Genomic DNA, 27,510 nt, shown 5'->3' with positions numbered 1-27,510 from the left:
AACCTCATTGCATCAAGTTCACTCACACAGGACAGATACCAGAAGGAGTTGGGGGCTTGAGCAGACCACTTGCTCCTCCTGCCTTTCACTAGTTTCCTTTCTTTTCATGTGAACTGCAACCCCAGTGCAAGTTCTTGCACCACCTGAGGCCTAGGAGCAACCGTGTCGCCATCTTCCCTGCCTTCCCATATCACACAGCCGCCTTGCAGCCACTCGTTCATGCCCCCCCTCCCTCTACTGTGCAATGCACTGCCACCTCTACCCTTGTTGCACCCCTCCTTTTCCACCCCCTTTACCACTGACACCACATTGCCTCCCACAGAAGCTGCACACCTGGGAGAAGTGACCAGAGAGCTGCTGCCCCACACTCTGTCTCACACGGAGAGGATGCTCCAGGTAAGCCAGACAGTTCTCTGTGTGGGATGGTGCAACTCGGGGGTTGCACTCGATGGCCTTTGTGGCCCCTTCCGACCCAACTATTCCAGGATGCTATGATTTTGCAGGTGGTTGAGAAGAGCTGTCCTATTTCATTCCAATATTCCTCCTGAGTGAAACAAACAGAGAGTGGGTGTTTGCCACAGCAGGACAGCTGGACCCAGAGCATCTCTGGGACATCCACCACTGCTGCAGAGTGCACAGATGTACCAGACAGTGCTGCTGAGCATGGGTTTTTGCAGGAATTTTTCCAGGTGTGGACCAGGCAAAACTACATTGTGTAGTACTTTGTGGTTGTCATTTGTGCACAGTGTCCACTAATGCCCCTGTGCACTTTCCCTGTGTTTGCAGTTTGTTGCTCACTGGCAGCTTCCATGGCATTTAAAACCTACGAAGAGTAGCCGAAGACCTTGTGAATGAGCAACACTAATATGGAACACTGTTATTTTCAAGATGCGTTGCAAACTCCAGTAAGTGAAGGATTAAAAGCGCAAGACCATCTGAGACAAAGAGAAAAAAGACCCAAATGCACAAACACAGTACAATTGTCTTTAGAATAAAACACTGAATCTGTGGGGAGTGCCGTTGTCAGTGAAAGGAGAAATGGGTACGCTTGATCAGGATTGCGGGTTCTAAAGGAGTTTGGAGTTTCTGACTTTTCACATTGTTCAGTCGGTCACTTTCGTCTTCTTTTGTACAACGGTACCTAAAGCTGAAGGGACCAAAAGACCAGGCAGCGCCCGCGGGACTCGAACCACCGGGATAGCGTCCATAGCTGTGACAGATGAAACCGCTAGGCTAAGCTGGCCCGAGAAAACACTCGGCTTCAGTGATACTGAAGTACTGTACTGTAGTTTCCGAAATGAGGACGTATGCAAGCTCCGCCCCATCCTCCAAATTTTCTGTAACTAGCGGTTTTTTTGCCACCTTTTCCTTTCTTGCAGCGCCGAGTAGCTCCTGGCGTAGACTCAGGAGAAAAAAGGACTTCGGTGCCACTTTCATCTTGCCAACGCCTGCGCAAAATCCTCGGGCGGGGCTTTCGTGGCTGGCAAAATGTAGGGGATTGCATATGGAGGCCTAAAATGTGGAACAGTCCCTAAAAGCTGAAGGGACCAAAAGGCCAGGCAGCGCCCGCGGGACGCGAACCAGAGCGGTTGTTGTAGAAACAATGCTACGTTGCTGAAGGAACCGCTAGGCTAAGCTGGCCCGAGGAAACGCGGCGGTTTCAGGGATACAAGTAGTTCCCGAACTGAGGACGTAGGCAGGCTCCGCCCCGAGCTCCAAGGGTTCAGCAACCGGCTCTGGCGCCATTTCCATCTAGCTAACGCCTGCAGAAAATCTTCGCCGGGGGGGGGGCTCGGGGTCGGGGGGGGGTCCCACTCGCTTTCTTCGCGCACTGCCACTCTGAGCGGCCTATGACTTTTTAAAGTCTACTGCTTCCGCTAAGGAAAGGGAAAGCTAAAACTCCCCGCTCCCAAACTTCCATTCAATGGCAAACACTATAGCAGAGTCAGTGTGCAGGCATGATAAGCAAGTTGCAATGTAAAGATCTTCCGAAATGTTGGGGGGACCCAAGAGTCCAGATAACAGCCTTAGGAATCATACTTCCACAAGAGGATAATGCCCACCCCTGGCTGCAAAGTGCAGGGACAGTTGCTACGTAAACAACCCTGGCTTGTTCCTCCGTTCTTGGGCTTTTATGCAGTGGCAAATTGTAAACGTTTGTATTGGGAGGTCTAAAACGCCGAAAGGTCCCTAAAAGTCGACGAGACAAAAAGGCCAGGAAGCACCCGCGGGACACGAGCCAACCAGTTATTTGCAAATTGCAAATCTTGACGCAACGGCTAGGTTAAGATGGCTCGAGACAGGAAGCCAGCTTGGGTGACAGAAGAAATGACCGAACAATGAACGCATAAAGACTCCTCCCGGTTCTAACAAATCTGCTTCTAGCATTGACCCATTAGCACTGATAGAGAAAAAGTGGATGGGGGAAACAGATCGTATCATTTTCGACAGTTACAGACTCAAACGATATATAGATTTTTTAAAACGTCTTCTTAAGGAGCCTCGAGAAATGAGAGTTGAGATGACGGCAATCGTAGCAGCGGCACTATGGAAGGGAGTGATTATGTTCTACTGTATTTCAATGTATTTTATTGTGTTGTAAGCCGCCCCGAGGCTTCGGCAAGGGGCGGCATAGAAATATAATAATAATAATAATAATAATAATAATAATAATAATAATAATAGTGATTAACGCAGCCTTCCTCAACCTGGTGCCCTCCAGAAGTGTTGGGCTACAACTCCCTGGAGAGAGCATCCCTTCTGTGCACCTAGTTTGTAAGAGCGCTCGTGGCGCTCTCAAAATGTCAAAAATGCTCACGAACCCAAAGAGCTTAGGGACCTCTGCTGTAAGTAAAGGAAACGTCATTTCGCATTGTTTCTTCCTCTCGCTCCAACACCATGCCTCTCAAAGTTTGGAGACACCATGCAAGAAGCACAGATGGGAAAAGGGAAATATGCCGCCTTAGTCCGCCTTCCTTGATCATGAGAACCCAGTCTATGAACGTACTCAGCAAGCAAGGACTCTGAACTTAAAGGAACTATAGTAACGATAGTAAATTTCCACGAGGTACAATTGTTCATATTTTCGTCTAATAAAGGACATATGCACAAAGTAATACACACCTGTACACAATCTTTTTATAAGTTGTATTTTTATTTTATGATTTGAGGTCCCAACTAGGCCATTTTACAGTAAATTTTCTATAAGCATTATGAGTTATGGACTGAGAATTATAAATAGTGAATTTATTTCTTTCGTGATCTTGTTATATATTATTAAATTAAATAATCGTGTTATATATTATTAAATCCATTAAATATTAATGGATTTCTTTTCGAAGTCTTTATTGTGTTTATTTTGAAATAAAATTACAAGATAACATGATAATAATCAGACACCTGAATTTTTAAAAAAGTATTGGGAAAATGGAAAAACAGACACTTTCTTCTCAAACGGCAGAAGATTCCATGGTCATCTCTAATGGTATTACCTGCTTCTAAGTTTCCTTAGGAATACTGTTATCTTAAGAACCAAAGCAAACAAAAATCTTTCCTTAAGTACATCCAAAAGATAATTAAGGCACACGAATTTACAACAAACTTGTCGATTTCTCCCCATCAAACTTGGTACCCAACTACAATTGAAGCTATAATGCGTTTTACGGTACAGCTCACGAATGAACTAACGCAACAATACTAACCGTGGCTGTCTCTGGCATCGATTATTTTGCCTACTGAGAGTGCTGCTTTGTCCGCCATCCATTAAGCTGCCATCTTTCTGAGGGGCGGCTGAAACGGCTGATCCTTTTGCCCGAAGTAAGGCGGAGTGAGTCGGTTCGGTCCAATTTGAGCGATTGCTTCTGCCTGCAGCTCGCACGGGCCGCGGAAGATGGCGGAGTGGTTTGGCCAGGATCGGGGTTCTCGCCCCTCGGCCGGGTCGGAGGAAACGTGGTGCCTCAAGCGAGTGGGTACGAGTGAAGAATGGTTGTTGCTGGAGGATGGGAGCGAGGTGAGAGTGCGACGAGGGCCCTCCCTGTGCGGGGGGCTTAAGGGACGGAGGGAGGGGGTGAGTTAAGTGAGTGAATGAGTTTTGGGGAAGCCTGCGCCCCCTGGCCGGAATTCTTGGAACTGCAGCCTTGCGCAGCCTTTCCTTCAGGGAAAACGGAAGGCTTCTTCAATGGAGGGGGCCGGACCGGTCAAAGGTGGATTATCGCAGAGAAATGGGGGAGGCGGGTATACGCTTTTTAATTTTGCATCTAGCGCTGCTTCGCTCCTCACCCATCGAAGCGGTTTTTCTGTGCTTTCTCCGAGCCAAGAAGCCAAAGCACTTTGTCTTCCGTTCTCTTGAGGTTGACCAGAGCTCGAGCCCTGAGCAGAGCAAGACTGAAGGGAACCTTCTTAATTGGATGCGTCTTAAAGCTGGGATATATTTAAGAAAACAAAAACATAATGACGCAAGAGTGGCATACAATACGCTAATAAAAACTGTATACTGCAGAAAAAAGCAGAAGCAGCCGATAAAGTAAACGCCATAATATTCAGAAAGGATAAAATAATGTACATCTTCTCATAATGTCTACTAGTGGCATGGAAGCTTCAAAAGAAGTGTTCTTAATTTGAGTGTTTCGTGTATTGTATATGTCAGTATCCAAGTGCTGAAAGGGCTAAGCTGTTGCAGCCCAGGACTGACTTGACCCAACTCTGTGCTGTCTTTGGGATAGTAGTAAATTTATTTAGTGAGGGTGATCTGGGCAGAGTTCCCTGGAAAAAATTGATAGCAGGTGAGGGCACATAAGGGTATATTTAGACAGAAAAAGTATATTTAGACAATAAGTCCCAGCAGTCCTCAACCAGCATGGCTGAATGGTGGTCACTGGGAGTAATGAGACCTTTTTCTGTCTGAACATGGATAGTATTGTGCTTTTAGTCACTTTGTGTGCCTTTACAGCTGATTTGGATTTATATGTCACCTTTCAAAGTGCTCTTTACACAGTAAGAGAATGCTTCTTCTATATAGGTGCTTAGATATCATTTCATTACCATATAGATTAAAGCGTGATTTAGAAATTAAGAGGAAATGAGCAAGACTATCCTAAGTAACTTTTCTCTGAAATAAGAATTACTAAGTGGGATTTAATCTATAGAATGCGCTTACGATTGCAATCTTTGAGGTTTCCATGTTAGGCTCATTTTCATAATTAAATATGTGACCTTCAGTAATAATTCTGTAAGACAATTAAAAATAAAAAAGCTTCTTTTGTGTAACTTAAATTTGTTGTTATGCTGAATTTTAGTGAACTGCTCTGATGATTATGGCAAATAATCTAAAGCAGGCTTTCTTAACCTGGTGGTCTGTAGATGTGTTGGATCGCAACTCTCACCATTCTCAAGCAGCATGAATGGCCATGGAGGCTGGGAATGATGGGAGTTGCAGTCCAACCCTTCTAGAGGGCCAAGGACAGCTGATCTAAATCCCGCCTCTACAAGTCTTGACCATGGAGTCAGATGCATTCCACTAGATATATATGGCAACCCTCAAAGGCCCAATAAGCTCCTGTTTTTGTTATTAGCTTGGGACTACAAGAACAATGGTGTCATCAAGAACATGGTTGCATTTGGCAGGTTGGGTCACCAGTTCTGTAGGCCAGATCTAAAGTCCAATCATACTGTTGGAAACAGAGGTAATGGAGGGTCTAAAGATGTTACTACACTGATGTCTTGTTTTTCCGTGAGACTTTTGAGGCTGAAGTGGTTCACAATGCGGGAAAAACACCATACGGAACAAGATAATGAAAGTTTTGACATCTTTGTTTTTCAAAACATGTTTCTACACAAAGTTATTTTTGGTAAAAATTGCGAGAACTTAGAAGTTACAGGGTAGCTGAGGAAAATTTGTGATTTGGAAACTGTTTTTTTGTATCTATGGTCTTCAAGGCCTCTTAAGTGAGGTTGACTTATGAGAAGTGACAGAGGGCAGGGAGAGATTCTTCCAAAAAATCCTTGTATAGCTTTAAATGACATTGACAATCTTGTCCTCTCATTAGGTGTTGAGAAGTCCTTGGAAACTGTGCTTAGTACAGTATCTGGGAGGATTCAGTGAGAGACAATTTGGAAAATTTAATGGGATCTGAGCAGGGCTTATACAGTATTTTTGGGCATCACAGTCTGAACTTTTAAAGTCTTATGCTGAAGTAATTAGACCTTTACAAAAGAATTAACACATGTCAGAATGCTTAAAGCAAATTTGTAGCTGAATATGAAGAAAGTATAACTGCAATGGCTTTCTCTCTTACTATCAGTATGATTTGTTTTATGTATATTAGGCTATCTTTGATTTGCCTGTTACAGAACAAAACACTCTTGCCAAGTAAGCACATGCTTTCTGATTTGTGAAAAGCCAACATTAATTTAGAAGTTTTTTTAAACTGTTGTGATTATTAAATAATTTTGGCATTTCAGGTAAAATAATGGAACTGCTCGCGTGGTGCTTTAAGACATTTTCCTCAGTGGTAGTCGAAAAAGAATGCAAAGTGTCCTTCCTGCAACATTCAAATCCAGATAATGGACTATAATAACTGTTTCTTTGCTTGCTTGCTTGTTTAGGTGACAATAGGTCGAGGAGCTGGTGTCACTTACCAACTGATGTCAAAATCCTGTCCATTGATGATCTCTCGGAACCATTGTGTTTTCAAGCAAAACACTGATGGCCAGTGGACAGTGACAGATAACAAGGTACAGAATCTTAGGAACACCGAGCTTACTTGAAAGATGCTGAATGTGCAATCCATTTTGAAAACATGATCTGCAAAGCTAGAGGACCAGGTTAACTATAGAAATATATGCTCATTTTGTATGCTGTTTGTGGAAATCCAGTCTTGGCAGTGGTACTATTAAACTGTTTATTATTACATTGCATTTATATCCTGCCTCTTCTCCTCGTGTGATGAACCCAGCAACCTTTGTCTGTCTGTCTGAATCAAATCCAGATAAGGATGTAGGGGAGTTGCATTTGGGGGTGGAAACTCAAGTGATGTTTCTGGTTTGGCCTTGTTTTTCCCTGATAGTGTCAGCTCAGTCTGTAACACATTGGTCCAATTTTCCTTTTTTATGGCATTGATTTGCACAAATGGAGTTGCATTTTTTAAACATTTCTCTCCAGTCTTTTGGAAACACACAGATTTAGTGGTCTGATATGTGTAGCCTTGTCTTCTCATTTTCCTTGTATTTTTCAGCTATCAGTGGCGGAGGTTAGAGTCTAACAATGATGTAGTTTGGGATTGGGCACTGCAATCCTACCACCACTACATATTATTGAGAAGGCTGTAGGATTTTTCAAGTTCCCAGCCATGATGTCAGGAAATTGATTTGTTCGTCACTGGGGACCTGCACTTGAATCTGTCTTCCTATCTCATTGTGACTTCAGAGAAAGGCTTTTCAGGGCATCCCGAGGGGCAGGAAGAGGAGGAGACCAGCACTGCCAAGACATGATGTATCTTGGTGGGACCATAGTTGCCTTTGCTAGACCTCCAAACTTAGATGGCTGGAATTATTCTAAGTGGTTTGAAGGGTGAGAGTGCTGAAGTGACTTTTGCCTCTGTGTTCCTCCCATTCATATAGGATGCCTGTAATGCACCAGGTTGAAGAGTTAAAGGCATTCCATTTGAATTGCACTCTTAACTTCTAAGCTTTACCAGGTCCCAGTACCACCCAGTATTTGTAATTTGCCTTTCCTTAAAGGAGTCTTTGTGAATTGCTCCCTTTTATTTGCATAGAAGACTGATGGGATTGGCTAAGATTGGTTATGATTGACCAAGGATTTGAACTATGAATAAATGGCATTGCAGAATGTCAGTGTAGTCACTAAGATATTAAAAATGTCAGCCATTGATTCCTGTAATGTGTGATAAAGTTGTGGATTCTTCATCCTAAAACTAAAAATGAAAAAAAATAATTTTCTGGAGTGTCTTTTTATTTCCCTTGCAAGTGAAATTTATATTTGCTGTCTAGCGTTTTTAAAAATAATGAACAACTTGTCTGCAAATTGTGAGAGTACTATATCATTTGTTCTTCACATATATGAAAGGAAAAGCTCTCAAGTCTCCAGCTGGGGAAATGATCCCTGAAACATTGAACAGCACACTATATTAAAATTGTTTTGAAAGGATATCAAAGGAAGACTGACGTTCTATACTGAAACCATTTGTTTCAGTGGTCTATATGAAGTTTTTCTCACTCCAGGTGTTTTACCATATTATAATTTGTCTTCATGGTATGATGCATCTACATCTAGAATCCTTGTTCTCCTTACTTTGTAAAATGTTCAATGGACATTTTTTAAAAATGGGAATACCTGGCCAGGTATTCAACTATACCAGTAAGTAGACAGAATTGCTGCTTTCCCACTCTCTGCTACTTGGTGAGTCTCTGTTGGCTCATGACACAGTCCATAATGGAAATAACCTGACTGACAGCCAATCAGCTGAAGCGGGTTGTGGAGAAGTGATAGTTAAAGCAGCCCACCAAATACAACCTGCTCCTATTCCCTGTTTCTGCTTTTCATTAAGAGTTTCCTCAGCTCAGGTACGTATGGTTGTTACTGAAGATTAGGAGTATCTGGCTTGTTTTCTGGTCTAGTGACAAACCAGATATTGTCAACAAACTCTCTGGAGCACAGCAATTACTTGGGAATTTTCCTCTAGAAGCTTTAATCAACTGGGGCTTAATTTCCGTTTTGAATTTTGTAATGGTGGCCAAATAATATAAACAATCTAAAATAGTCTTTGTGACAGCTTTCTGTTTTAGTATTGTTGCATGGAACAGAGGGTGCAAGAAGTGCTTGAGAGATGGATGAAGAATGCCATAAACTGCCTGCTGCTTCTGTTCAGCTTGTCAGTTTGTTATCTGACTCATGAGAATGGCAGATTATTAGCTTATACCGCTTCTTATATGTTTTGGACTGTAGTTAGGATGCTGTTGAGTGATACATAATATGAAGGGGGTTGTTAATCACATTCCCAGGCAGGTGTCTTATTTACTTTTCTGGATAAATCACTTGATCAGTATTGGTTTGTAAAATATATAGCCTGTATAGCAATTTGCAGAGGGGGTTTTCCAGTTAAAGTGGAAAACACCAGTGTTAAAGCAGGGAATAAACAATTAAGCTTATGTCTTAGCAGTCATAGTGAACCCATTCAAGTGGTGGATTGCTATCCTTTTAGGCTAGATTATTTAAAGGTTATTAGTTTTTCTTTCCTTGCTCTTTTGCCTAATACTTTTGCAGAAAAGTAAACACCTTTTATAGCTCTTTTAAAAATCTGTTTAAATCTTCAGAGTCTAAATGGTGTCTGGCTGAACTGTGAACGCATTGATCCATCAAGGGCCTATCCTTTACAAGAAGGTGACTTTATCCAATTAGGAGTGCCTTTAAGGCACAGAGAAAAAGCTGAGTATGAATACACAGTAATAAAGGAAGAATGGAAGAAAGTTATTCCATTTTTAGCACTGAAAAATGATCAGCTGACTGAGAAAACAAAGGACATGAGGGCTAAACGTAAAATTAACTTTGAGGAATCGGAGGCATCTGGAGCAGAAGGGCCTTCCAATTCAAGATTCAAAAGAGACAGAGCATCTTCCAATAATGACTGTTTAGGGAAATGTGAAGGAGTCAGGGCAGAACTGTCCAAACAGCCAACAGAAAACTTGGGTATAATGCTCCTTCCTCCAAAACCAAGCAAGAAAGAGAAAAAGAAAAATCACTGTAGCACTACTCAGCCTGAGCAGCATGGCTTATTACTTCTCTCTAAGGACCAAAAAGCTCCAAATTTGGCACAGTCTTGGAATGGTTTGGAACAAATAATGAAAACTTTGGCAGATATGACAAAGCTAAAAGCCAAGATGCAGGAGAAGCAGACAGCAGTCTTGAATGTGAGACAAAAAAACAAATATGCTCCTAAAGAGATCCAGCTTTTGGAGCAAGAGTTGCAAGACTTGAGGGACCAGATATGTACTGAGCAAGAGCATCAGCAGCAGCGAGTGGAACAGCTGGAGAAAACCTTCTATGAAGAATTGGAGGTAGGTACAGCTGTGAAGCATTAGCCAAGTACCATTTGAAAAATGTCTAACTCTGAAGATGGGCTTAAACCAGAATTATCGGATGGGGAAAAGATTGGCCTTTTATAGTGTTGGTGAGGTTCCTCAAACCACCATAATGTCATTTCCAGCACTGAGGTTTTTAAATTGTGCAGTCTTACACCTTTCTGTTGAACTTAGCGGGGACATAACACCACTAACTATTGGATTGCAGAGTTTGTGTTTCAACTTGAATGTCTATTGGGTAATTTTTTTAACAGCATTGCCAACATGTTTGAAAATGTGGTTTAACATCATTCTAATAGTCCCAGAATACCGTTTCCTGTATTAATGTTTTTGATATACTTGTGTGGTAACTGTCAAGCACTGGTTTACTGAGGCACCTGAGATATGTTCTTGCAGACTGTGTACCTGTTAGTTGCTGGATTGGTGTGTGATATTTTTTCCCCATAAAAATAGCTGGAACAGTTCCACTCTTTCCTGGATGGTAGGTAAACTGTTATGCACGAAGCAGTCTGTGCTAGTTACGCACTGCAGAATTAGCACTGAACAAAACAAATGCAGCAGTTAAATTTGATTATGATCATTTTATGATGGGTTTGACAAAGAGAAAAACTTTGCTTTCAGTAGCCAATTCACTACCTCTTCTAATGTTTTAAAAATCTTTGTTTGGCTATCGTGTCTGTCAAGGTCATTGATTAGTGAGGTACGTGAGATGTACTTCTTCAGACCCATGCATCTGTTATGGAGAGTAGACAGAATAGGACAAGCAGCTGCAGTGGACGCGATGCTCTCACAATAATTGATGTGACTGTAACATGCATGCTGCATTTAGTAGTTTCTGAGTTTGATTGTACCAGTGCATCAGGAGGTTAGTATTGAAGTGTGAGACCTTTCACTGCAAGGCAGCAGGTTTAATACAAGTGAAGTATTACTTTCTGATAAGCAGTTGCTCTTATTAATATCAGCATTAAGTTGCTTCACATCCTTAGTGGTTGCACAGCCACTTTAGTGGGGATTACAACACCGTTGTTCATATTGCTTTTGCCCTCAAAATACCTCTAGATCATGGGTCCTTAAACTATGGCCTGTGGGACAGATCCAGCCACCATGCCCATTTATCCGGCCCGCGCTGCCACCCGTGCACTTGCTGCCTCGCCGCGCGAGCGCGGAGGCGGTGGCTTGCTCGCTTGGAGATGGTTTTGGACTCGTTGAGAGATCTCCAAGCGAGCGAGCCGCCGCCATGCACGCCCGACGCCGCCTCACCAGCCCGCACGCCCAGGCACCCTCGCCTCACCGCCCTGCGGGTCGCCACTGCCTTTCAATTGGCCCCCTGTTGAAAAAATTTGAGGACCCCTGCTCTAGATATTCCATCAGTAGTTCTATACTGAGTACCTGCTGTTAATGTAGTAGCACTAAGGCAGTACCTGCGGTAAAAAACCTGTAATTATGCTTGTCCCTGTTTGATTTCTAATGATACTGCTTTCTATAATGAGGAGAAAGAAGAACTGAATGGATGACAAAACAGAACTCTTCTATAATGGCAAACTTTTTTGTTCAAAGCCAAAATACTGTTGCATGCTAGACCATGGCAGAGACAGTTAAGTGTTTCATATAAATTGTATATGTACATTTAGCAGTTTATATAGAAAAAAATCAAATTATAAAAATGAATAAAAATTAAAAGATTTTCTTTTCTATTTTTAAATAAACCAACAAATTGTGGGTGGTATATTTTTCAAATGTTGCTATTAGACATTTAAAGAATATTTTCAAGAACAGAATCAAGTAAAACAGCATAATAAAAACATTCTCAAAAATTTAATTGCAAACCCTCTCCCCAGGCATGCAATAATTACAACCGGGGCAGGCAACTAGAATCCTCCAGGTGTTTTGGACTACAAGTCTCATCAACTCCAACCAGCATGGTGAATGGCCAGAGTTTATGAAGTTGTTGTCCAAAATCTGAAGGGGAATGGACTGCCTACACTTGAATTATATTATCCACTTAGGCTGCAATACTATGCACTTTTAGGCAGAAAGAAGGCCTACCATACGGATGTGTTGTTAACTGTAGGCCTTTTTTCTGTCTAAATCTGAATGGATTGTACCTTCACGGAATCACATAGTAGAGTTGGAATGCTCAGTGCACAACTCCAAGTTAAACCATTCCTCTCAGATGGCTATCTGAGTTCAGTTAAAGACTTAGTTCACACGTAATGGAAAATTGTGGCTGAGCAGAAGTGAATGACCACATTGCCTCTTGCAGTTTCCTCATCTATGATTAGTGTTGTTGCTGGTGAGCATGATATGCAAATATAGAGTGCTAGGTTGTTTACAGGCCAAACAACCCCGTAGTTAATCCATGGTTTATTGTTGGGTTAACTGCTGGGTTGCTCAGCTTTGGGTGCACATTTTCTGGTTGCTTATAGGTTGTTGATTATTAGAAGCAGAGACCACACCAGAGGCAGTCACTTACTCCCATTTGGTTGTGGGATAATTAACCCATAACTTGGGTTACCTATGAACTGGCCCAATAAAAAGAAAAGCCAACATTATTTTCTGTTATACATTTAATCCAGTTCTTTGTATACATTATAAGCTTATCTTCCACATCTGTAATATCTAATTTCTCTTTATAACACTGTATTTCAGCTCATTACAGTCATTGCTATTATTTATAAAAATATAGTAAGTCAATTTAACTAAGTTTGTTTTTCCCCAGAATTGCAAAATTCTCTTTTACTTGGTTCTGATTACTTGTTCATGTTTTCACAGGTATGTAATTCTAGCTATAGATGTATTTCTGTATAAGAGTATAGGAACATTATCCTGTTCATCAAAGGAGAATACAATCTTGAACAAAATTAATGAACATATGATGAGTTCTATGGTTATATTGAAAAAGCTCTTTAATTACCTCCACAACTATTCTCCAATATTTACTCACTTTACCGCAGCAAAAGCATTCTTTAATAACTGGTGCTGCAGTTTCTTCATCTTCTGGTATAATTAGTTTCTGTTAGAGTACTCTGTACTTGCTGAGTGCTGAGCTCCAAGGATGGCACTATATGATATTTGGATGAGAGACTTAAGGTATCCTTTCTGCAACATTTGTTTTATTTATAAATATACTATGAGAGCATATTGAAGGTGTTGAGAAAATATTCACTCTTCATTGCCTGAGAGGAAAGATCCCAATCCCATTCGTCTCAGGGGAGATGCTAACCCACCAACAACTCTTGTCTCAAGAGGTTTTTTATTGAGAAACCAGCTGCAGCAGGGTGAAGCCTTGGCTAATGGCAGTTGAAAGAGCTTCGCAACACCCCCTTCTTGCTCCCCAACAGTTAGACTCCATGTCTCTAAGGGGCGTATTATTCTAAATAGTCAATCAGCAAGTTACACATTTTTGTATGTTCTACCTCCTCATTGTCTAACATAATGCTGCTTTCTAATTTGACCTTGGCCACGCTGTAACTTCGATCAGGGTGTTCAGGGAGTATACTCTCTTTAGCTCTAGAGCAACAACTAACTGAATATGTGTCTATACTTCTAAGCTGAATTTTCGTGCAACAAAGGCACATTAGTTCTGTAGTGGTGACCAAATCTGTCCATCCTGTATCAGATTCCCAAAGAGCCCTTTCACTGCAAGGTATTTTATCTTCAGCTTGCTCAAAGCTTGCTCTCCTGCTGGTCCCCAACTTAAAAACCAAACTGTTTCCAATTGTATCTAGCTTTTATTCTGTTTCTTAAGAAAAGCTTTGGTGTCACTGCATAGGATGAATGTAGCCTCCAAATTCAGAAGTTTACAATCATCATAATAAGATTGCAACCTGAGTCTTTTAATTTTTGGTCAAATCAGGTGACTACCTGGGTAATACTGTAGCAAACACACAAATCAAAACTGTCCTCAGAAGAATAGTTTTAGAACCTGAACTATGATTTGAGCCTGGTGACAGATCAGTGAGAATGTGAAGCTAAGAAAAAAATTGCACTAGGACAGGAATCCTGTTTGAATGGTGCTCACAGAAAAATGGAGGGCTGGAGGTTTGTGCAGCAGGTAGCTCAGAGAGGTGGTTTCCAACATATTGATTGGAAATAAACAGCAAGCCAAGGTTTATACATTTTAAAATTGTTGTAAACATTAGTTTGAGACCTTTTGAAGTATATTCTGTCATTGTAATTTACATACTTTAAATTCAGTATCAAACAACCTTTGCTGATTAACTCAGCTTGCTAATATCTGAAAAGGCTATACATAAGAACTAGGACCCACAAGTAGCCTTCTTGTTCCTATATAGTGTCTGCTGGGCCTGACAGCTGCTGCAAGTGTCTTTGGCTGGTGTCAGTCTTTTTCTTCCAGCAAGGAGAAAGTCACTCTTGTGATAACATCTTCTTTTATAGGCGGGAACAAAGAAATCATCGTCCTGGTGATTTTCCTTTCTTGTTCTCTATATCTGTAGTTAGGAAATGACAATGAAAAAGCAATCGCAGCAAAAAGAACAGTGAAGATGTTCCAAACATTAAACAGGGAGTATTTTTGTGTTAGTGTAACATATAGCCCATTAATTTTCCTGTTTTATCCAATTATTGAATTAGAAAGATTCCCAGAGAATCTGAGGAGTAGTTTGAGGGAAGTCCTGAAGAGTAAACATGTTATTAGGTTGAAAGATTAGTTAGAGAAAGTGAAGAGTAAAGAAATGATACAAGTAATACTGGGACAGGGTAAAGTAAACTGGTATAATATATTTCAATTAGATTATTGGACTAAAGATTGGTTGAAGAAAAATGGTAAATGCAGAGAATATACTAAATTAATTACATTGAATTATATGAATAATGAATACTCCAATGTTAGTTGGAAATGCATCCAGGAAGTGGGTAGATATTTTCATATGTGGTGGAAGTATAAATATATAAATGAGTTTTGGGAAATGGTTTTCAAAAAAATTAGTAAAATATTGAATTTAAGTATTGAAGGTGGTCCTGGACCAGCATTACTGTCATTATTTAGAGAACAGATGGTACAAAATACTAAAGAATTGATAAATTTATTAACAAGATTAATTACTAATATTAATAATAGCAGGGAATTGGAAAATAAAAGTAACTTGCGATATTAAATGGAAAAAGGTTTAATAATTAAAAGTAATTTTGAATATATTTGGAGACCATTTGTTGCCCCGAGGCTTTTGCAAATGGGGTGGCATAAAAATGGTTTAAATAAATAAATAAATAAATATGTTTTAAGAAAAGGAAAGGGGTGTGAGCCACCACAAGAGTCAGTGCAGTTCTGGAAGGGAAGTGGGGCAACCAGAATGAATAAATGAACTTACATTAAGGAACTTGATTTGTTGGTCCTGGTGGAGGTAGCACTGGCATTGTTGTATTGTTTAAGTTTATTAGTAATATTTTATTATGTTCATTGTTATATTAATTGTATTGTTTTGTTAGCTTAATAAAAATTATTATAAAAAGAAGTGTAACATATAGGGGTATAGGCCCTACAATTAACTGAAGGTTTCTTTTGTAGGTTTCAGTATTATATAGCTAGCAGTCATCCTTCGCTGTATTTTCTGATTGTGCATGAAATAAAATTTATTTGACTTCTAGCACATCTTTTTCATTAACTTCTGTTGTCCAGCATGTTCTTGGTTCTTTAGTTCTTTTCTCTTCTTGACTGCCATCTTCTTATATGTTCAGGGAGCAAAGGAGGAACAAGGGGAAGAGAAATTGAAGGAACAGCTGGCCCAGGTCTTGATTCAGGTAATTTAGTAGTTCTGTGTTATTTGCAATGTGATCGTGACTCAAATATGTTAAAATTTTACCACCACTGGCAAATTGTAAGGATGCTTATTAATCCTGCAACTTTGTCTCTTGATGTAAGATAAGCTATAACAGTTTTAATCTTTCTGATAAAATACAGTCAGCCAGAGGCTGTTGATATGAGATGATTAGCAAAGACAAAAATATTAATGCAGCAAAGAGTCAAGAAAAGATAGCATCAGAACTATTAGTGATCTGTAAAAAGATCTTGTCTAACTTGGCCTTTTAGAGCACCATCCTGTGGTTGGTCGATGTTGCCTGGTTGGTCACAGAGAAGGGCAGCATCACCACTGAAGCCTTAGAAAATCCTCTTGCGGTTGCAGGGGAGACTCTGAGTTCAGAGGCCCTGCTCTCTACTGTCTCAGCGGTTGTTTCCACACAGGCTGAGACCCTGAAGGCAGAAGACCACTTTTGAGAGAGATGCTGGAGCAGCATTTTGGGGGACTAGGGGGAGGGCATGGTACTTCCGTCAAATACAGGCAGTGCCTCAGTCTGCTCTCATTCGGTAGAATGAAGCACTCATCTCAGGTGGTGGATGATGGATGATGTGAAGGAGGCAGCAATCCTTGGCTAGTCCCTTCTGCTGGAGAACAGCATTGTGTGATCAGTGCAGGTTTTCCTGCCCTTGTAAGCCAATCTGTTGCCCTCAGGTGAGGTGGAGGATGTGGACCCCATCAGCACTGTTGAAGTAAGATTCAGCTGACGGTTCATATAGCTTCTGTAGGGAGAGCTGTCCTTTACCTCAGGCAGCAAAATGTCTTGGATTGATGGTGCACAATCAGACTTCTAGCCCCTGACCAAGAAAACACGTGGAGCACTCTTGAGGACAGCTAGATATAATCTGTGCCAGAAGCATGGGCAGGATTTATGCAGCCTCAGAGCCCCAGCTACTCCCAGCTGCCTGCTGGCATGCCTCCAGTACACCTGATTTCCAACCTTGCAGAGTCTGCAGTGGCTGGCAGGATCAGAAAAGCGGACTCTGCTTTAAAAAAAAGTCCTCAGAGGCTGGAGATCTTTCTTGGAGGTATATTTTTCTGAGCAATTCTATAGTCTCTAGAATGCTAGGGACCATAGGAATGTGTTTCAACATGTAAATTCTAAGTAAATCTGTTTAGGATTGTGCTATACATTGTCTTTTTGTAAAGAATGATGAGGGGAAGGGTCAGATGTTACTCCTTGGGTGAAGGAAAAATAGTTGAGCTACTTTCACTATAATTTTGACTAAATGAAGGCAGAAAAAGTCGTGATCTTTGATATTAAATTATAATTGTTCTTTTTACTTAAACTTTACCATTCTTACTTTCTAAATGTCGATAGAAATGTAGTAATTTTCTGTCAAGTATGTCTAACTGAAGAATTTCCTCATTCTTATACCACTCTGATTGAATTTAGTCTCTGTATATGACTGAATTGTACTTTTAATGTTCCTTCTAATATAGTTGGTGGTTGTCTTATATTTTAATAAAGTTACTACATTTTGCCTATACATTTTAAATTCTAAAATATTTAAGCTTTTATAGCTTTTACAGAACACATTTATTAGATGAATTAATTGGTTCAATTTATGCAGCAAACTGATAATTTGGGGAATATGTGGAATATGATATGTCTAATTGGGTTGTTAATGAGAATTTCTTTTCAACTTCTAATTTCTCAGCATCGTGCTCTGATGGAAGAACTGAACCGTAGTAAAAAGGATTTTGAAGAAATCATTAAAGCCAAGGATAGAGAGTTGAAAGAGACAAAGGTATAAAGAGAAGTAAGATTCAGCACTTTGGGAAAACTGATGGCTGAGTCCTTGCCACAAAGCCATTATTAAGTAGTTTGTTTGGCATCTTAAAGTTATTGTTCTTCCCTGAAATAAAAGGCAAGCCACCTTCTCACTTCCTTTTTACTTATAATCTGGAGTGGAGTGGAGGGTAGAACAAAGTTTAAATTTCAAGTTTGCATATGTTGGTAAATACTGAATAAAATACTATTTTTCATGTCAAAATATGTTTCCCATGTATCATATGTTCTGGTCCTAATGGTGGTTTATCCTGTGTGCATTCTCTTCTTGATCACAGGAGGAGAAGGAGAAGGCAAGAGCACAAAAGGAGGAAGCTTTGAACCAGATGAATGATGTACTGGAGAATGAGCTGCAGTGTACAATTTGCTCTGAACATTTTATAGAGGTAGAATATATATTGTTTTGCTTCATTAATATGTTACTGTTTGCAGTGCTACAATATTCTTGGTTCTTTTTGCAGCCATGGGCTAACATAGCTATTCTGTGGAATTAGTTTTGTGTGGAAGATGGGGGAATGTAATATGTAGTATTAGTAGCACAGGTATTTGATTCCCCCTTACTTAGTAATACATCCATTTTAAATTTGTTTGGCCTGTTGTATTCCTGGGATTTCACCAGGTTGGGTCAAGTGAGCAAAGTGTTGCACATGAAACTTTGTGCTCACATAAGGTATGGTACTAATATTTAACTATTTTCTCCTGCTCCCCCAGAAAACTGCTCCAGAGGCATGGAGGAACTTTTGGAACCATGTGGGCAGTGGTGCAAGGAGGTGTGGGAATCTATAAAAATCACTTCCCTTCCATGAGCTCGATTATTGGCTTTCCATCCATGGGAAGGAAGCTTGGATCCATGTGGCCATGCCTATAAAATACTGAGCTCATTTGTAGCTATATACAGAATATATTACCTCTAGGAATATGGGCTGCTATTAAGAAGAATATGAATTGCAAATCTCTCTCAAAAGAAATTTCATTTGAAGTATCAAACATGCAGTCTTGAAAACTGTTTGAGCATTTCTCTATAAAATAGAATTATCCATCCATCCATCCATCCATTTCCAAATGAAGCTTAGTGATTGCCAGCTATTTCCATGACCGAGTTGGGGAGAGGCCCACTGGGCACTTAGGCAATTGCCAGAAGGGGTTGGTGGGGGCAGGACCACTGTGCCACAGGAAAGCTGGGAGAGTCAGGCCTGCTCTATTCTAGTTAACCCTTAAGTGGAGAGCTAGTTGATCTGTACTTGTGTAGTTAAGGCATACGTATCTGTGGGTATAAGCAACTGCTTAATTTCTGAATTGCAGTTTTTGACTAGCCCTTTAGAAGAAGCATGCAAGGAACTATGCCATTTTGAGTGTTGGATTAGCAAGATAGGGTGCGTGGTTCTTGCTTTCACAGCTGTCTATCCAGTTTCTGTCTTTTTTCCCTCTCTCATTTTCTTTCATTTCATCTCTCTTATTCTAAAACAGCGGTTTTCAAAACTTGGCATACCCAAGGAACCCTTCTTAATGTGAAAAATCAGTGTGGAACCCATTAATAGATACGTTTCATGATATACATTTTATTTGAACAAAAAATTAGAATTAATGTTGCAATAATACATTTCATACAATGTAAACAGAAACTGTAGATACATAAAAAAACCATTTTTACTTAGTAACCAAATAATACTAAATTTGCTGAATATATGCTAAATTTTAGTATATCACTAAAATAATCTGAAAAATATACTTCATTTTAATTACTTGAATTTTTGCCACAAAGAACATCAACATTTGATGTTATTTATGATGGTTGCTTTTCTGGTTCTGCATCAATTTAATTTTGCTTTAAGTCTCAGTGATTGTTACTCCTTGCAGTCTGAATACACTTGAATAAAAACCACTTTGGCTTTAAAATGAATTAATCTGCTTGTAAAGGTATGTATATAAAGGCTCTGAATTAAAATGAATGAAGACCTTACCTTGTTAAAGGCTTCTCTTTTTTAAACAAAATAGGAATGAAGGTCCTACAATTTCACTATAATCATAGAAGTTAAACCCCTGGATGATTTTCACAGAACCTTTGGAAGATTCTCAAGGAACCCTGTGGTTCTGGGGAACACAGTTTGAAAACTCCAGCTCTAAAAGAAAGAGAAAAACTTGTAGCTGGCTAGCTCATTGCAGAGAGCAATAGAGCACCGAGCTTTTTCTTCTATTCTTTCCTGAAAGGGGTTGGAGGAAGAGAATGAGCAGAGCTTTGATTTTTAATTGTTTATTTTTTTGAAATTAAGAAATATATAAATGGTAGAATATATTGCATGACCTTTTCTAAAAAATAGTTAAATTAAAACTCAGTACATGCAGAGATGCAGTCACAGAACACAGCTGATAAGAAATGTAATCAGAAGCAGAAACCCATTAAGATCTTTATCTGAGGCTCCCTTTTGGACCTCTCCATTTTCTAAAGTTAGGCATCCTCCTCTGGATGATTCCACCTTCTAAGGTTATGTTGGTGATGACCAGAGAAAGGGCCTTTTCAGTAGTGGTTCCCAAATGATGAATTTTTCCCCCTAAGCCCAAGTGCTTGACCTCTGCAATATTATTTTCTAGGTGCTAGAGAGCCTGCCCTGTTTTCCTGAGCCTCTAATAACTTGACTCTTTTAGATCCAGTTTTTTTAAAAAGAAAGCAAGAGCCAGTTTCTATTATTTGCTTTGTTTTCCCTATTGGGAGCTGCCTTGAAACCTCCATAAATAAGGCAAAATATAAATCCTAACACAGTGTAAATATGGACAGCATAAGAAAGTAAAAACATTTGTCACTGCACAGGAGAAGTAGCCTTTCAAAATAGCCATACAAAGCAGTAATGTGAGCATTTAAACATTCTCTTGTTATCTGGAAAGAATCAGTGCAATACATTTCCTTACTTCCATTCCCCATTTCTTGGTAGTAAATCCATTTTAAACTTTCTTGGACTTCTTCTGTAATGAATGAATGCACATTCAGATGTTACACCTTCCTTCATTCTTGCTTTACAGGCTGTCACTCTAAATTGTGCACACAGCTTCTGTTCTTATTGCATCAATGAATGGATGAAGCGCAAGTTGGAGTGTCCAATATGTAGAGGGACAATATTATCTAAGACACGGTCATTGGTTCTGGACAACTGTATTGATAGGATGGTAGAAAACTTGGATGCTGACACAAAGCACCGGCGTCTGTCTCTTATCCAAGAGCGAAAAGGTGAGAGGTGGGTCTGACATTCTTACTGATTTGGGTTTTTCTTCTTACGTGCTTGCCTACTTAAAATATATTGATAGCAAAGTAAAGTTAAGCTTCTGTTCCTTGATTTTTTTTCTATTTATGGATACTTTTTATTTTTTGTGTTTCCAGTACAGTTTCAAACATCTGCTCTGAGAACCATTGAGTGATTTCTTGGTACAAGTAGCTCCTAGCCCTATTAAAAAAATACCACTACACTTAGCAACTGATTCCTGCTGTGGTCTGAATATGGTCAGGTTTGTCCTTAAATGCTTTCCTGGTGCAACGATTATTCCAAATTATGGGCCTTCATTGAGAAAGTATATGGAACTGAATCTCTAGTATTTGTGAAGCTTGCTTATAGGGAATACATTTGTTTGGGGGCGTGCACTTTTCGGTAGAAAAGGTTAATGCATCCCCAATGTGCAAAGGTTTTCTAGCATTTCCAGTACAGTTTCAGAGAATGATGTGGGCTCCAAATTTCAAAGCCATCTGTTCAACTGCCAAAATATCAAAGAGGGATTTGACAAAGAAGTATAGAGTTGGCTGATCAGCTGATTCACCCACCTCTACTAGTTGGACCTATTAAGATGCTCTTCAGTTTCCAGTTTTTAGATTCACAATTGTGCATTCTGCTTCATGAAAGAAAGAGGACGTATCGGAGCACATTTTAATAATGAAAGGTGTACCTGCTCTACTGTTAGACTGAGTTATGAATTTTGGCTAGGGAGATTCAAGTGGAAATCTGTGCTTATTATATAAAAGCACACCTGGTGGCCATATACAAGCCACTACAAATAATCAGTTTGTCTTTTGTGACCCTACAGCATAGGATTAAGAGCATATACCACGCACAAGATTCATTTTGGACTCTGATTCAGAAATCAGCCCAGTTCAGAAATGAAGAAATCCAAATATTTTATACCATGTGCCTTAACATTCTGCTTCTTTTTCTTTTTAAAAGGGGAGTGCTGATACATTTTTATGTCTTGGAAGAAATGGATGAAATTTGCTGAGGTAGTTGCCTCTTCTGAGGAAATCAGTTGTGCCAAGTTTCAGATGAATAAATAGGAATATTGTGCAGCATTTACAGCTGGGGTTTTCAAACTTCCCCCTATATCAGTGATGGGTATTTGGTAGACTAAAACATCTGGAGGGCCACAAGTTGCCCACCAGCAGTGATTCATGGCAGTGGTTAGAAAAATGACATTCAGCACAGAAGTTACCCTTGTTTAAAAACTTTTGGCATTTACAATGGATAGATGTAATTTTTCTAGAAGGAGAGTGGTTGAAGGCCCATTGGTGAGGGTGTTCAAGGATAGGCTGGACATGAACATGGTAGGCATGTCATGAGCAGAGCCAGCTGGCACCAGGGGTTAGGCTAGATGACCAGGCAGGCCTTTTCTGACTTGCTCTGTTTCTGTGTTTTTATATTTGTGGCAGAACAGGGATGATAATTGATTTGATTTCACCCTGTGTTGGTTTTTGCCAATTTGTTTGAAAATGTTTTGTGATGGAGGTGTCCCTAGGCAAGAAATTTACAGAAGGATAGGTGCAGAGATCAGTGAGTTCTGATGAATGAAAAACAGTTTTATGATGTATTTGTTTTCTGCTCAGTTGACAGCAAACCCACAGAAAATGCAATAGGACAGGGATAGGTAATGGATATGGAACACAGTGGCAGAGCAGCCAGCATTTTCCATGCAAGTGTCCACTGCAACACCATTCGTGGTCCTACAGATTCCACCTAACTTCTTTTGAAATTCCTGCTCCTAGGAGAGAAAGTTAGCAGAGAGCATTGAACACTGAATTGGTCCTACAACATGTTACTTCAACATTATTCCTGAAAGGAACTATGATCATAGAGCTACAGTAAAGCCATTCACTGTGATTAGACGTTAGAACTGTTACTCACAACACTACCCCCCCGCCCGCGCTTGTACTTTCCTTATAAACACATGCGCTGGTGACTTCCCGTCTTGACTTCTGTAATGCACTCTACGTGGGGCTACCCTTGAAGACGGTCCGGATACTTCAATTGGTTCAAAATAGAGCTGCCAGGCTGCTGACGGGGACTGGACGTTATGTTCACATGACTCCAGTTCTCCGTCAGCTTCACTGGCTTCCCATTGAAGTCTGAGCCCAATTCAAGGTGTTGGTGATGACCTATAAAGCCCTAAACGGCTTGGGTCCTGGTCACCTGAAGGAGCGCTTACATCCATATATGCCCAGCCGCCCCCTGAGATCGGCGGGAGAGGCCCTTCTCCGGGAACCCTCCGTGAAAGAAATTAGGAGGGTGGGTACTTGGATGAGGGCTTTCTCAGCAGTGGCGCCTACGTTATCGAATGCGCTCCCCAGAGAGGTCTGCCTGGCACTGTCGTTATGTTTTTTGGTGCCAGGCAAAGACCTTTTTATTTAAGCAGCATTTTAAACGTTAATATTATTGAATTTTATCTGGCCAGGGCGGCTTATTTTATATTGTATGTTTATATTTTATTCTAATGTTTATATTTTTAATTTATGATTATTTTACTTATTGTTGTAAGCCGCCCCGAGGCTTCGGCGAATGGGGCGGCATAAAAATGTTTTAATAAATAAATAAATAAATAAATAAATAAATAAATAGAACTTTGGAATTTATGCATTACTTTTGGGAGAGGCACTGTGTCCTTGTGTCACTCTAGATCTGAATCTTCAGGAGTTTTTGGATTCAGTCCACTTTGGTGGAGTCCCACTTCAGTTCATACATTCTCCAGATCTATCCAAATTAGCTTGATTTGGTTTGGTATTTGGCTGAATCTTAAGTACATTCATATACAAGATGTTTTTGAAGATGGATTCTAATTACTAAAATAAATCATTTTTGTGTTAAAATGTTTACATCATCCTAATCAATGTAATAGTTAATTCTTTATTGATCTGTCTTTTAATTACAGGGAAGCAGGTTGTTCCGGAGACCCTGGCATCAGACAGTGAGAGCAGTAGTCTTACTTCTTCCTCGGACAGCGAGAGCAGTAGTGTTACCTCAACATTAGACAGTGAGACCAGTAGCCTTACATCTGTGCACTCCATCATGTCAATAAGCAGCTACGAAAGTGATGACTATGAGGGGGACTCGGATAGCCGTCACGTAATCTGAAGCATCTGCACTTCGCCTTTGCCGCCATTTGCAGTCAACTCAGGGTGCTTTTTGGGCAAAGGATCGGACACTTGGGACAATTAAGATACTGATGTTTAAATTGTAGATTAAAAGGACTTGGCAGGGTCCTGTTCATTTCTTAGGTGGAGTATGATATTCTTATCTCTGAAGCATATGACTGAAAAATTGTAGAACTCATTCATTTTTTCACTCTAGGGTTATGGTGACAAACATCTGTTTCTGTTCCTGCTATAAAAATTCTGGGAGAGAAAGCACTACTTAGCTTGATCAACCATTGCCTTCTTAGTAGGTTTAACAATGCTAGTTCATCAGCTAAATAGCTTAAACATATCCTGATAATGTAATTGCATCTCAAAGTGAAATATACTTGTGGCTTCAGAAGGAGAGCAAGGATGTTGACTCTCCAGCTGTTACAACTTTTTAATAAAGTTTGGCGATATTTGTTAAAATTAAATTTATCCTATCCCAAGCACCAAAGAGTTCTGTATGTAGCTTTTCAGAAAAGCATTTAAAGGCACAAGTCTCTGCATATTTAGACAGAAAAGGCCTACAGTTCCCAGCATTCCCCAGCCACCATGGGGGATGCTAAGAATTGCAGGATTTTTTTTGTCCAAACATACATAGGACTGCTTGATTAATCAGTTTTCTTCAAGCCTTGTAGCCAGAGCAGAACAAAAATAGTCACAACTGTAACAGTGTTTTACAAGGTGGAACAGCAGCAGCTTTGGCCTGTCATTGGGCAGATAGAGAAGAAAAAAGTAGCTGGGGTGGTACAGTGAAAAAGCTGTCTCTCTGAAAAAACATGAGGCAACAATTACATATTTATAACTGCTCACAGAGCATTGCTAGTCTTACAGTAAGTTTCCAGCAACCCAGGGTCCATTTATGGGGTTGTAGCTTCAAACAAGCAAGTATGCCTATGTTTTTTTCTCATTTTGGTTGGCATGTCTTAAAGCTGTAGCTTTTATTTAAAGCTTTTATTTAAAAGGTACATATTGTATATACATTTTTTCATTTTTGTGTCTTTTCATGTATTTTCATAAGCTGAGAGCCATCTTATGTTTGTAAGGAAAATAATGGGTGGTTCCTCCACAACTCTTTTGTCTGTACAGCCAGTTGATTCCAGCTATTTTTTGTTGTTACTGTTGTTAGCTCTGATGCCAGTGAATGATTTCAAATTCAAATAACTGGATATTTACTGTCAAAACATTCTCTCTTGCCAGTAGTTGTAAGCCACCTCAGCAGTATATTACTGTCAATAAATTATTGCAGCAGGTTCGTAAATTTCAGGATTTTGTTCAGGATACTCTGTTCTGAAAATATTGTTGGTATAGTTGCCTGTAACGGATAACGGATCTACAGGGGCACATACAACATCTCTGATTGTGAATTGTAGAGTTATGTCCTTTCTTAAGTTTTGTTATAAATTACATAATAGTGCTTTGGGGGGAAAAGTGACAAAGTGTCTTTCTACAAAGAAATACATGCTTACAGAGAAGGATCCTGAAACATCTTGTACCTCCACCTTACTCAACTCATTAACACTGACTTGCTAGCTGGAGGTCATTACTTATTATTTCTCCTGATCCCAACTATCTGGCAAGGGTAAAAGTTAATATTTTGTTCTGCTATTCCTGTTACTGTTCTGTAGATTGATAGAACCTCTGCAAAGAAAAGTCATATGCATATTGTTATATGACAACTGGAGGATGTGAGAGTGTGTACACTGTGAAATAGATATGCATATAGATGTCACAAATGGCAGTGTACATTATAATTTTGTATATGTAATTGAGCTTTCTGGTGGAAATTGAAGAGTGGTCAACATTTACTCTGGGGATACAAACCATTTAGCATTTTCTTGGCTGAAGTAGTTCCTAGTCCTATTAAAAATACCACTTCACATAATTTGGTCCTTGGCCCTTCCTGTAGCATTAATGAGGGCAGGTCTGCCCATGTGTGTTTTTCTGGTGCAACAATATTTAAAACTATGGGCTTTCACTGAGAGTGGTATAGAAGATGGGATTTCCCATGAGGTTCATGTATAATGCTTGCATTTGTTTGAATGTTTGTGTGTGTGTTAGCCATCCACACATCAAACTGCATTTTTTCTGTTTTAAAGATGAATGTGCCCCTCTCTACTTTGTCACATATATACTGTGTTTTTATGCTTTGTGACTGTTCTAGTTCCTCCTTTTTTGCAAAATGGAAGAGAGAACTTGCTGTTGATTATGGGATGGTTGCTTTTCTCAGTCAGCTGGTGGGAGAGTAGACAGAAAAGAGTTAACTTTTTCAGCAGAAGGCAGGGCCTCAAACTTAAAGAGAAGAACATTCCTAGGATTCCCCCCCTCCCTCCAGTTCTGACCAGTGAGCAGGGCATGTGCTGTTCCTTAGAATTCTTGACACTGAAACCAGTATTTTTTATTTTGGATTTTCTCAGACTTTTTAGGCCGGATAGGAAGGTCTTTTTAGTGTAGACCCAGAACACAGGAGTCCTGCTAGGACAGACCAAAGGATTGTCAAATCCAGCATCCTATTAGACTTAGTGGTCACTGATGCTGCATTCCTTGACCCATTCAGTTCTTAGATCAGGAAAGGGACAATGCTATGACTCTGCTGTGGGCTGCAAGAAAGGAAATCCACGTGAAGAAGGTCCTATTTCCTATACTATTTCCAATCCAGCTGTATACATCTTAGAGGTGGGGCCCATCTCCATTCTCTAAATGGGGACAAAGTATGACTTCGGAATTACTATAGTATATTGTACATGAAACTGCCCTTGAAGGCTATTCAGAAACTGTAGTATGGAACATGGCACCAATATTTCTGACTGGGACTGGACAACTGGGACACATTTTACTCACCCTGAAACAACTACACTGGTTCCTTGTCTTTCAGAGTCTAGTTTAAAGTGCTGGCTAAAACCTTAAATTGCTTGGAGGTAGATTGCCATTTTCCAACAAGTCTGCTTGGCTACTAAGATCCTCGGAGGCCCTTATCTGGGGGTCCTAAGGTCAGAATTTTGGGGACATGTAACAGTGCCTTCTCAATTTTGGTAATTTGACTGTAATGTCTCATCCTGGGAGGCTTGTCCCAGGCACCTGATGTCAGTTTAGTGTCAGAGGAATTTATTCACACATACCTTTTAAATATTGTTTGTTTATGCTTTGTTTTAACTTGCCTTTTTCATCTCTATATTGCCTAAGGTTTTATAGTAGTTTACAGTGCTATTGTATTGCCAGTTCTTAATCCTGTGTTAACTGCTTTGATGGAGTATTGCCTGAGAAGCATATGATAAGTTTTCTAGAAAATAAGCAGCAAGAAAATTCCAAGGGAAAGATAAATTGACAAACATATGAAAACTATATGATTTCCTCATCAACTAATAATGTAGGATGTTCTTAGTGTT

General features: G+C 39.9%; 1 protein-coding gene across 4 annotated transcripts; it reads left to right on the top strand.

The window, feature by feature from the left end:
* Positions 1 to 3,844: 3,844 nt before the first annotated feature.
* On the top strand, positions 3,845 to 26,006 carry RNF8 (ring finger protein 8). Of its 4 annotated transcripts, XR_006416103.1 has the most exons (10): positions 3,845 to 4,009; positions 6,604 to 6,732; positions 9,331 to 10,071; positions 15,793 to 15,855; positions 17,573 to 17,662; positions 17,982 to 18,089; positions 20,719 to 20,923; positions 21,074 to 21,198; positions 21,906 to 21,958; positions 23,878 to 23,943. XR_006416103.1 is itself a non-coding variant. In XM_044444265.1 (8 exons), the coding sequence occupies exons 1-8, from the start codon at positions 3,890 to 3,892 to the stop codon at positions 23,915 to 23,917; spliced, it is 1,503 nt and encodes a 500-aa protein (XP_044300200.1). In that variant the 5' UTR covers positions 3,845 to 3,889; the 3' UTR covers positions 23,918 to 24,064. The 4 variants fall into 4 exon arrangements, 2 of the variants coding, with proteins under 2 accessions (XP_044300200.1, XP_044300122.1); XR_006416109.1 differs by lacking the exon at positions 21,906 to 21,958 and having other exon boundaries at positions 23,878 to 23,955; XM_044444265.1 differs by lacking the exons at positions 21,074 to 21,198; positions 21,906 to 21,958 and having other exon boundaries at positions 20,719 to 20,930; positions 23,878 to 24,064.
* Positions 26,007 to 27,510: the final 1,504 nt, after the last annotated feature.

Source organism: Varanus komodoensis, unplaced genomic scaffold (genome assembly GCF_004798865.1).
Source record: "Varanus komodoensis strain SLA01 unplaced genomic scaffold, ASM479886v1 scaffold1, whole genome shotgun sequence".
NCBI classification, from domain to species: Eukaryota; Metazoa; Chordata; class Lepidosauria; order Squamata; family Varanidae; genus Varanus; species Varanus komodoensis.
This window is presented reverse-complemented; position numbering and strand designations above follow the sequence as displayed.

Coding starts and splice junctions, on each gene's coding strand:
- RNF8 (XM_044444187.1), top strand. CDS start 3,890: ATGGCGGAGTGGTTTGGCCAGGATCGGGGTTCTCGCCCCTCGGCCGGG. Junction 4,010..6,603: donor TGCTGGAGGATGGGAGCGAG/GTGAGAGTGCGA, acceptor TTGCTTGTTTAG/GTGACAATAGGTCGAGGAGC. Junction 17,663..17,981: donor GAGAGTTGAAAGAGACAAAG/GTATAAAGAGAA, acceptor TCTTGATCACAG/GAGGAGAAGGAGAAGGCAAG.